At 37.9% G+C, this 12474-nt stretch overlaps 1 protein-coding gene across 2 annotated transcripts in view; it reads left to right on the top strand.

Annotated features, from left to right (window-relative positions):
- LOC132979194 (adenylate cyclase type 1-like) overlaps positions 1-12474 on the top strand; it is a 43336-nt gene that overhangs the window by 18295 nt on the left and 12567 nt on the right. For both annotated transcript variants that reach the window (XM_061044784.1, XM_061044785.1), the window contains exons 5-7: positions 8510-8637; positions 10678-10836; positions 11965-12106. In XM_061044784.1, coding sequence (XP_060900767.1) covers positions 8510-8637; positions 10678-10836; positions 11965-12106 — 429 coding nt within the window. The remainder of the gene's footprint in view (positions 1-8509; positions 8638-10677; positions 10837-11964; positions 12107-12474) is intronic.

Below are 12474 nucleotides of genomic sequence, written 5' to 3'. Positions count from 1 at the left end.
CGGGCAATCGAATGCTACTTGAACCTTAAAAGTTAGCTGGTCATCAATCATGACACCCAGGTTCCGGGCAAGCTTTGTGGACATGAGTTTGGTTGTTCCAAGCTGGATATTGATCTGTGGTTGCATAAAAAACATTAAAGAAAAGTGTTTTTCTAGAGCAATTCTGCTTTACCTCTTTGAAAACGTGAGATGATATCAGGGAGGACAGCTGAGCTTCAGTTTGAAAATCATTCCACATAATGGGTGCAGCAATACTGAAGGCCATTTACCATGGTAAATGGTAAATGGACTTGAGTTTGTATAGCGCTGTTCTAGTCTTCTGACTACTCAAAGCTACTTTTACACCGCAGGTCACATCCACCCATTCACACACTGAGAGGTGGCAGAGGTTTCCATGGTAAGGGACCAGTGAAGTAACTAATCCCATTCACACACATTCATACGCCACCGCTAAAGGAGTAGGAGCAAATTGGGGTTAAGTGTCTTGCCCAAGGACACATCGGACATGTTGCTGCAGGAGTTTGGGATTGAACCCCCGACCTTCCTGTTGGTGAGACGACCTACTGGGCCAAAGGTCAAAGGTCAATGGTATCTTTATTGTCCCCCCACAGGGAAATTTGTTTGCAGCTGTAAACATACAATACATAAACAACACTAAGAAATAAGCCAACTAACATTAGGTGCATGAATACATAAAACATGAAAGCCCAGCAGCCACCCCAACCGTAATATCTTTAGTTGAGGGGAATATCTTTGACAGCACTCTGTCATCTTGCAAATAAGTATGCAACACCCAGAGGATGATGAAATAGCCAATGTAATATTAACCTGACAGGCTAACAATAAGAAATGGGTGGAATATAGCCAAACTTCGAAGGTCAGGATTGGATTTAAAATGTGTTTGCAGCTGTAAGAGACTAAAGCAGGCTGGATCTTTAAGAGCCCTCCTGATGGAGTTTAATCAAGTGTGTGCTTGCGCCCTTGTTTCCAAATATTGATATGGAGGGAATAGAAAGAAGAGCTTTATCCAGCACCAACAGCATCACATTTACATAAGTAGATTTAAAGAAACATTGTCTTTCTTCAGTCCTTAGACTGTACCAGATTGAGTCAGGGGTCCAGCTTGAAAATTGAAGTTAACAGGAAACCCACTCACACTGATCAGTATTTGCTGTTTGATTCCCACCACCCACATGAACACAAGCTGGGAGTAATTATAACTCTTCACCAGCAGGCTGAGAATCTGAAGACTCCCGCTGAGAGTGAAGACAAGGGCCGCAAACATCTCAGAAAATCTTTGAAACATTCTCACTTCACAAAGTTGTGCTGCGAGAGTGCAAATAGTATGTCAGATTGACACAGGAAGCAGATACAGTAATTATTCTGTAAATGTTATTGAATATAAGTGGGATTTTCTTTTTATCTTAAAGGGAATTAAGACGCATTCAAGATATTTCAGTGTTTGTACGTTATAGACTAGGGAGATTTGTCTCAAAGATTGATAAGATATACAAAATTAACAGACCAACTGGTCGTCCTTAGGCCCCCACTCTTGATAAACACTTCCTCCTGCTGGCACAGTATCCAACAGTCTGTCCAGTGCCAGAAACAACAGTTTCTTCTTGGAGAAGGACTCTGTGATTAATTTATTCTTGTTTTGATGCTTCAGTATATAACATTAATAGATCTGGACTGGAATTGCTTTTGTGTCTGTACACATTAATGTGTATGTGCTTGTCGCTGTTTCCATGGCAGAGTTTCACAAAGCTTTTCATTCTTGTCTCTCTTTTCTCTCCTCTCTCGACACCTCCCTGCATCACAGCTCTAAGACTCCTCCGCCTAGTGTTTCGCAGCTTTTTTTTTTTGCTTTTTTTTTTGATTGACATGCAGCAGCCTACTTCCCTACGCTGTGTCTTTTATGCCCTGTGGTTCTCTGCACTCTCTTCCTCTCTCATGTTTCCATTTTTAGGGTGGCGCAATCCTGTTTCTATCTGCTGCCTCTCACTTCCTCAAAAAAGTCAGAGTTCCCCTTTTCATTCATATCATGACTGTGAAAAAGCTTGAAGAGTAGCCTGCATTATATCCCTCTTTTCTTTTTTACACACATTTCAAGAAAAAAACGAGGACGCATTCTTATTTTTTAGTTTTCATCATTTGTTCCCAGTTGAAACTTCCTATACTAATCCTTTTTAACTGGAATAATTTAGAAGCATCTATTTGTTATAAACCTGAGTTTTTATATTTTTACTGTCATTACATTACAGTCGTATTGTTTTCTCTTTGCGAAGAAAGTTGTCTTTGAAAAGATTCCCAAAACAGGAAAGTTTGTACTAACTGAAGTGTAATTCTTCAATAAGTTATAACCTCTAAAAAACTTGTTTCATCTACTCTGTCAAGGTTATAATTTGTACGTTGGCAGGTTCATGTAATAAAAGATATATCTCAGCCAAGAAAAAACAAACAAATGCAAGCTGTTAAGATGCTATTAAAATGTTATTTTTAAATGAAGCACAAGGAGTGTTCACTGCCCACACTGTGGCAGCTGCCTGCTGGAAGCTAAATTCTGGGCGTAAACACGACTCAAATATAACACTGTTTGGGTTTGTTCCATGAACAGGTGCCGGGATCACTGTCGAGTCACTGTTGAGTTTCCCTCAGATGCATGTGAGCTGAAAAACTGTGGACTGAAGTAAAACCCAAACCGAACATGCCAGCTTGAGGTCTGGAAGGGGGAGAAAGAGAGTAAACTATTGTTTCCTAGAAAAAAAAGAAAAGAAAGACTAACGTGTTGGTGGCTGCCAAAAGACACAACTTACACAACCTGTCTTAACAAGATAAGATAGGAAAAAATATCTTTATTCTCACTGGACAAGTACAACGGCAGAAAACCAGTAGATGCCTAATAGAAGTAGCTAAATATAGAAAAATATACAAATACTAAACCCAAAAATAAGGATGGTCAATAATGAAGCAGCGGATCAGCTGGATTTCTTGACCCCCTAGTCTTCGGTCACATCATTAAGAATGATTATGTATCACCGGCGTTTTTATTATTTATTTGGTTTATTTGGTTTGTTTGATTTGTTCGACCCTCTCCGGCAAGTTAATGACCATACAGCCAAAAAAAAAGATTTGTCAGGCTTGTGCTCTGCTTGGTGGTCAATAAGTCGAAACCAGAAAAGTTAGCGCCACGTCTCAAAAACATTTTCCAAGTTGAGCCGAGTCCATCAGAGAATAACCTCAGTAACATTTACTAATCGGAATCTTTTCAAACTGCTTAAAACATGATTATTGAATCTGATGGTTTGACATTGACCGCACCTTTCCTGAGTAACGCCTGATCTTTAATCTTTTTTGACTTTGCTCCACTTCACTCTAAAAAATCAGACAAAAGCAAAAACATCGGCATGGCTACAGATCAGTGTCTGCTTAAAACTACATTAAAATGGATACAATATGTTGATCACTAGCTATTGGTTAATTCCCTTTCTCTGATACCATGAATACATTAGAGAACTATTATACCTTTGAATTGAATTTTTTTCTCTTAATAATGATCGTAAGTTTTCACCTTTTTCAAATGTAGCTCAATCTTTCAGTTATCAAAGGCATATTTGTGACATTACAATTCCATCTCTCAGTTAAAAGCTTAAAACCATAGACTGTAAATATTTCTTAAAACAGAGAAAGGTTTTAAAGTGTTTTACTGTACATATTTCTTTTTTTTTTACTGTTATTACAAGGCTCACAATCCCAAGTGTTTTTGAGCTTTTGTTTAACTATTGTGACACAGAAAAAACTGAAAAGACGTTTTACAGTGAGTTGTGGAATAAGTTGCATAAACAGATTTAGCATGATAGAATAAAAGATGTATTTATTTGCTCATTCAGAACCGATTCTAAGTGCAGAATAAGTGTGAGTTTAGTGCAACCTTTTGGTTTGACACAATCATGGTTGGTGCAGGATTGAGATATTGGCTGTCACAGTTGTAATGTTTTTTTTATTCACCACTGAATGTTTCTATTTCTGATAAAGACCACTCCCATCTTTGTATAGTAAGCTATCTGTAAACACTGGACATTCATTATTTGTCATATCTATAATGTGATTTTTATCTGCATTGCTCAAGTCCACCAAGGTTGTGGTGGGAGGAGGAAGTGTTGATACATTATTCATTCGCTGCATTATATAAATTATTGTAAATGAAATAAAATCAATGAATGAGCTGTTGACTTAAGGGAAAAAAAATACCCAGGCAGTGGAGCGGGGGGAATGTTGGAAAACTTCTGTCGCACTTATAAAGATTTTTTAGCCCAACAGTGTGTCCTGGTAATGAATCATTGTGGGCCTTTATTGATGAAATGTTGACATTTAATCAATCAACAAACCATATTTTCCACCAAATAGTATGCAATGGCCTTATAGAAGCATACAGCGTCACTGTCTATTTACATACAATTCAACATTAGAAAAGGATAAAACATAGTCAAGTGTGTCCCTTAATACCCCCCACCCCCTTTAGTCCCATCAATAACGATGACACATCACTTATCTTTGTCTTTGTTTGAAAGGCAGCTCATGGTGTGTGCCAGCTCTCTCCTTTTGGGACTTGTAGGAAATGAACCGCCGCTTCTCTCAGCTGCCTCATCATTTCCTTCATAATTATTTTCTGAATGTTTCCCCTGCCTGCATTTGAGTCTTTTTTGTCTCCCCCTTTATGTCTCTACATATTAAAGTATTTGCACATGTGCAACTCTGCAGATGTACTTCTATACTTTATGTAAGGTTACTGGTATATATAAGAATACACCTTACTTGATGTGGTTTATGATTTATTTTTTATTTCAAACACTGAGAGCATAAAATATATGGTTCTGAATCTGTCCCAACTAAACTCCTATTGCTTTTCATTCCTTTGTTATAAAAATACGAGAAGGTGTCACTGTATCCATCTTTTGTCTATGCTGATGACCACCCATATTTCCCACAATGCTTCAGTCACATGACGGCTGTAATCCAGCTTGTGACTTAATCAGCTCCTAAACCCTCAGAGTGCAGATTAGCAAAGGAAAAGTACAGAGTAGGAGACTCTGTAAGCACTGGGGCTTTCCCTGCTTCCTATCTTCCATCATGGCTCTCTACAGCTCCATCTGTTACCGCTCACATGACCTCAGTTAACCTGAAGACACCTCAGCGGGTCTTTCAATAATAAAACTTTTTATAGTAGAAAAAAAAAAAGACTTAGACCAGGAGATGATCGCCTTTAAGTGTCACAAAGATTTTCACTCACAGTTATAAGAGTGTAATGTTTGAGATTCAGCTCACCGGATACAAAAGTTCAAAGATACTGATAGATACATACATTTCCTGAGCAATTTACAATACAAAACATAGGAATATATGCCCTATACAGTAAGATATGGAATACCTGATTGCATGGTTGCTTGACTTCGTGTGTAGATTGCTAATACCAGAGAGAGAGACATATTTATCTATAGATATTACAATTTTTGCTAAATTAATAGTGTTAACAGAAGGATGAAGGAACAGGTCTACATTCCCTCCCACCCACTACACTAATGAAAGGCGTCTAATCCACCCTTCACAACAGGGCCCCAAGTCTCTAGCTACACTCTTCTCCTCTGTCGCCCCCCGGTGGTGTAATGAACTTCCAAACTCCATTCGATCTGCAGAGTCCCTTTTGCACCTTTAAGAAAAAGCTAAAGACCCAGCTCTTTCTTGAACACCTACACACTTAATGATATTATTGATAACAATAGATATGATGATGATGATGATGATGATGATGACAAATGTCTTGGTTGATAATGGCGATCTTAGGATAGTTTTGATGCTGATTAGAACTCTCAAGAACAGCTGTCGATGTTGTGTTTTGCCTCTGTAAATTGCCTCTCAGCACCTGTGTGTCCAATCAGACTTAAAGCTGTTTGTTTGCTTACTGACGTTGTTTCCTCTTTTTCTAGATCCTTGCTTGTGTTGTTCTTACTCTCTGATGTACGTCGCTTTGGGTAAAAGCGTCTGCTAAGTGAATTGTAGAATTGTAGTCAGCACTTTATATTTTAGTATATATATTATCAATTAACTATTTACAAATTGTCATGCATTTAAGTACCATCTTGGATCTTTATGAGTCATTATCTAAGAGGTAATGTATAGCGAGCGGGTTGTTATCACTTCCTCCATGATAACAACCCGCTCACTCATGATAATTAACCCGCTTATTACATAGCTGCTTATTAAGGAACGTTACTATTTGAAACACAATATGGATAGAGAAATGGTTTTATTGATTTAAAAATGATTTACTTCTTCTGCTAAACAAATATTGTTTGCGATCTATAGTTAGATCTGTTTCCACAGCAACAGTTAAACTGTAGCCTTCATCAAATGAGTTAAACTAGCTGTTATCACTCACATGAAACTAAACATTTCCACTGTTGGTGAAATGAGACACAGTCAGAATATTTCACTGAGATTTGGGTAACAATGACAAAAAAAAAAGCCAATATGCTACTATGCTTATAACAAACCAGTTAAGTGTTAATAACTCATTTGTTATCCTGAAGTTAATATGAAATAAGTATCTGTAATCTCTGTGTATATATTGGCCCTGCACAGAGAGCATGTCCCTAATTACATTTATTTTTATGTCTCCAATTATTCTAAATTATTTTCTTCAGTCTGGAGTTCAGTGTTTAGAACAATATTTTGACAGGAACTGTTTACCTAACAGAGCTGCATAAAACTCGTCATCACAGCTCATCCTGTATGGCCTCATTTCACTGCTATTGTGTGTGTTTTTTCTTTTATACTTCTGTGATCAAGAATATATTCCCCATGAGCAACACATGTGCCTCCATGTCACTGAACACACCGAAACCTTGACCGCAGCGTGTTTAACCAAACCACACACACTTTTGCTGCCATGATGAATTCAAGCCGTTTTTTTCTTCTGAAACCCGAATGGTGTCCATGTTAAAAATAGAACATCATCTTGTCTCGTGCCCATCACCGTGCCTAATTATGACTCTTTGTGTGTTGCACGTGCATGGCCAGTGATCCCATTTCCTCCATGGAAACAATAAAGGGTTATGAGAAGGCGTCAACAGTAAGCCGGTCTCTCTGGTAAAATGAATGTCTGGTGCTCATATCCTCTAATAATGTGTTATATTTGTAAGCAGCCTTTTCATGCCTCTGCTTATTGTCCCCAAAGAGAGAGAGAGAGATAGAGAGAGTGACTCACCTTATTCCCTAAAGTGAGACTGATCCTGTGATGTAGCGCTGCATTGTGAGAACCATTTCAGTGCTGGTGTATGTTCAGAGTCTCAGAAGATAAAGAGGATAAAGAACATGTTTTACATCACAGCAGTACTGTCATACATGTTGTATTCTTGTCCAACTGGTTCTGATAATTGTAGTCACTGCCTTGTGTCTTTCTGATTTTGACTGGACAAGCTTTTGTGCTTTCTAGAGCTAGTAGTAAACCTTCAGGTGTCTGTATGCTAAATATAAAAGCCATCACCTAGCTTAACTGAAAGACACAACTCCCCTATGTTCATTGACCAAACAGCTGAGATATAACATCATTGTTAGTGAGCTCTAGAGTTGCTCTGAGGTGGATTTATTTACTTTAGTACAACAGTATTGCTGCCAAGCTAGGCTAACTGACTGCTCAAATTAGCCTCATATTCAGTGTCCAGACTTGAGGGTGGTATGCAAGAGAGTCAACAGGTTTGTATCCTAAAAGTAAGATTGTTTGTTAGTTAAGTTCTTGGGGTTTTTGGTGTCACACTTCAATAACAAAACTGAAAAATATAGCTGTGCTAATAGCTGTTAACTAAAACAGAGAGTTTGCCCGAAGCTCAATCTGGGTTTCCCTGATGAGGGTTTTTATCTTGATGACAGCTTCTTATCTAAGCATGTCCCGTAGTTTGTCACATTCAATGCCTCAAAAACTACTGGGCATTATTTTTGGACAAACTATAGGCTACTTGCATACACAAGGGAATAAAGTTTTTCCTAAAATGTTGAGGGGTGGCATTGTTTAGCATTTATAAACAGAGTGTTATGCTAAGATTTTAAAGGCCATAAAGAATCATAAACCTGCACCATAAACTTGAATGACCTCGAAAGCTGCAGCAATGGATAGCTTGAAGCAATGCTAACAAATTACGGTGATGAATCAGTGTAATGGATAAACTATAATTAAATGTCAGCATATATAACACAAACACAACTGGTCTCAGATACCTCTGGTAAAACTTTAATTAAACTGAAAGATTGATGCCTTTGGTACTCTGTTTTAATGTTTTTTTTGGGTTTTTTTTTAAACTAAGTTCATTGTTAATTCCTATGAGATGCTGTTAAAGGCCTTAGGTGCCGACGCAGAAGTTGTTCTGTTCAAGTTGATTTTGTTTCTGAAACTTGTATTGGCTCATTCTTCTAAGAGGATATTTAATCACAGTTTCACTCCTTTTCTCATGTGCAGGAGAACCACTGTCGCAGGATTAAGATCCTGGGCGATTGTTACTACTGTGTGTCCGGCCTGACCCAACCCAAGACTGACCACGCCCACTGCTGTGTCGAGATGGGTCTGGACATGATTGACACCATAACGTGAGTGTTCAGTTTTTTATGAAGGAGCATTCTTTATTAAGATCTTGCAGTACTTTATAACGGTAACATTGTATAGTATGACGTCATCACTGTAAATGGATGGCAATAATAGTAAACTGTCCGTCCATTCAACTCTCTGACTCTATATAAAGATAGAAGGCAAGTCTTCACCTCCTTTAGGTGTACAAAAATGAAGCAACAACTGATGAACAGCGAAGATCTCTCAGCTTTCTTAAGAGATTGTTGTGTTCGTTTTGGAGCAGATACTATCAGTTACAGAAAGTTCAATGACTCTAGCGTTTGTTTCCTTTTCTCTCGCTGTGACTCCTCTACTTTGCTTGTCCAATGCACACTGTGCACACTCCCTGTATAAGGCATCGAGAACTTCACTCATCAGAAGTGTCGGGGGTTACGTCAGCATAATAAGAAATAACTATAATGACAGAAACCATATGTGAGATAAATGTATTTTTTGTGTATTATAGTTATAGTCTGACTCATGTCCTGTCCGTTAACATGGAGGAGGAGAAGCTTAGAGACTATATCGCATCCAGTAGTAGAGGGAGCTCAGATGTTTTGTTTTCTATTTTAGGGAAAGTGTCATGTCGCCAAGGTTTCAATACATTCTATGGTTCAATAGAATTTGCTTTGTTAATGGATTTTGTAGAAATTGAATCATTTTTCTAAAACCGAACTCAACAGTCTATTTCAGTGAGTTCATGTTGAGAGATTTCAGTAGGGAAAACCACAGCCTTATTGTTACCCATGTGGGCTGTGAGTGAATTCTAACACTGAACATTTGAGCAAGCAGGGCTGCAGTTGGCAGAGAGAAAAGGCCCTATTGGAGAGAGAAAATAAGCGATTTTATTGAGCTTGAAAGAGCCTGTTTTCCCCTCACATAGCTTATATAGTTTGGAAGGCAGAGGGTGAGGAATGGAGATGCAGCAGAGGATTAAATCAGAAAAATGTCATGACTTGACTGAAAGTCTGTTAATTAGCTCACACTTTCTCCTCATCACCGATTAAATAGAAACGCTCAAACAAAGCAGTCCTTTTGTTCTTTGTTCTATTTTGGTGTGTTCGAGCAAGCTGTTTGTTTTCTCTCCACTTCTTGACAGATAGAATCTTACAAGGAATGATTCTTGTTTCAGATTTTACGTCGTTCTTAATTTAGGATGTGCATGTCACATGAACTAGACCTTGATTCAAAATTTCATAGCGGTCGGGCAATCATTTTCAATGCTTGAAACAGCTACCGCAGGGTAGGTGTAGGACAAAGAAGAGCTTAAACGCGTGCTGCCAAAACAGACTTTTTACATTTTCGCCCGCAGAGATATGTAAGTGAGTGAAATGTTTGACTGGTAAAAGACAGCAGGATGAGATTTTTTTTTTTGGGAAAAAATCAATTCTCACACATGTACATGACAAAATAAGCAAAGAGATAAATGGCACTCCTTTGTCCACAGGGGGCACCCATACTGACACAATGTTGCCCACAGGAGATGTAATGTTTTATTTAAACCATGTTTGTAATAGTTCTGAAAATGTGTCAAAAGATTTTGCTCAGATTTTTGTGCACACTTCAACATTGATATCAAATATGCATTTTTAATATTTCAAGGTAAAATCCCAGAGGCTTAGAGATTTGTCTATTTCAATAACCAATGATAAAAGCAGCTGTTTTACATGCTCTCCTTCAAGTATTTATAAAACATAAAAGGTCAAACTCTTAGCTGCTTAGCTGCTTACATAAAGTATAAACTTTAGCATATAAAAGTCTGTTCACCAGTGAGTCATAGATATGCTAATCTTATAACAGCACAGTGCTCATGTACATGAAATAAACACAACAAACATGTGCCCTAATAAAGCAAGTAAAGCATCTTGAAAGGCACTCTTAATGTCTTTGTGTTACATTTTAGTGCATGTTGTTTCTGTGCCACCTCATGATGCTCTGCCTCATTATAGATTCACTGTAGATATAGATTTGATATGATCTCTTTACCTCACTCTGACACTTCACATGTTGTGCCCCTGCAGGTCAGTAGCCGAGGCCACAGAAGTCAACCTGAATATGCGTGTGGGCTTGCACACAGGTCGGGTGCTGTGTGGAGTGCTGGGCCTCAGGAAATGGCAGTATGATGTGTGGTCCAATGATGTGACCTTAGCCAATGTGATGGAGGCTGGAGGACTTCCAGGGTCAGTACTAGGTTTATTACATGAATAACAGCCTGAGCGGGATCTGAACACAAATCTTAGTCTTCTTTCATTGTGGTGTTATGTGATCTACATTGATGGTGGAAATCTAACTGTACACTATGGTATTAAATTATGGGTGTTTTAAAACAAACATCAACCGTTTGGTGGAATTTCAGATTTCTGACCTTATTTTTACAACCTTCTGCAAAACTTAACTTCAGATGCCCTGCTCTGACCATCCTGTCACCATGAAATTACATTCTTGTACGACAATTATAGCAACTGTTCATACGTTTTAAGGAAACCAAAATGTTAATAGAATAATGTAACTAGCACGTTGCAAAAATGTCAATACAGAACATGTCAGTATATTATTTAGTAGTGTTGTAGTATGCAAAATCGGTCTTGGTCTCATGACCACTTTTTGAAGGTCTCTGTCTTTTCTCAGAATTGAAAGTATTTTATTTCGGTCTTGTCCCGGACTGGGTAGACTCCAGATTTTAAATCAAAACCGGCTGCAACCTTCCCGATGTTATAGTCTAAGTGAGTGACAGGCCCAATGCACACAAGATGAAGATTTCTTAATTATATTTATGGTCTTGATCTTGTTCTTGACTAGGTCTCAATCCCTAAATGTCGTGGTCTTGTCTCTTTCTCGGAGCACTCTGGCCTCGGGTATGTCTTGGTCTCGGTTAGTGTGGTCTTGACTACAACACTATTATTTACTGACAATATATTTCACTTGTTTTCTGCAAATAAAAGGTGCTATATAAATCCAAGCTGTACTATTATTATTATAATTATTATTATTATGATTATGATGATTATTATTATTATTATTATTATTATTAATAATAATAATAATAATAATAATAATAATAATAATAATCTTGCAAAACACTATCCACACTTACAGTAGGACCTATACCATAATACAACGTTTTATGGTTATGTTTCATACAGAGCAATTTAGCAGCGACTTTTTGAGACTCGACTTTTAAAAAAATAAAAATCCAAACGATAACGCAATCAGTTAAGTTGTATCTTAATTTCTAAGAGGAGTCCAAAGATTTTCCTTTCAAACGTTATGAGAAAAAAAAAAGTAATATTGCTCACTGTTTTCCTCAGGAAAGTCCACATCACCAGATCTACGCTGGAGTGCCTAAACGGAGATTATGAGGTGGAACCTGGAAATGGACATGAAAGGAACGCCTTCCTCCAAAAACATGAAATTGAAACCTTCTTTATAGTGCCATCTCACCGAAGGAAGGTACCGTATTGTAATTCTGCTCTGAGTAATGTGTGTTTAACATACTGAGTATTTCTATGAGCTGTAAGGAAGGCAAGATGACTAAGATGACAGCATCAGCTTTATCCTCAGACGACACTTTTTGTTTAAACTTGGTCTCATTTGGTCCTCTTCTTACCTAGACGGTGCAGTAAACACATAATGACTGCAGGCTGCATGCTCATTTGTATTAAGTTCAACTACTTTTTCTTGTGATTCAGAGTAGACTCAGTTCTAAATACAACAGGATTATTCTGTGTTTTCTCTACCATGCAAATACAATAATATAATTGACTTTAGCATCCAGCGTCATATGAAGGAGCTCTCACGCATATTTTACAGAGCTGATC

The sequence above is a fragment of the Labrus mixtus genome, chromosome 8 (genome assembly GCF_963584025.1).
Source record: "Labrus mixtus chromosome 8, fLabMix1.1, whole genome shotgun sequence".
Taxonomy (NCBI): Eukaryota; Metazoa; Chordata; class Actinopteri; order Labriformes; family Labridae; genus Labrus; species Labrus mixtus.
The sequence above is the reverse complement of the archived record's forward strand: the minus strand, read 5'-3'. Positions and strand labels throughout refer to the sequence as shown.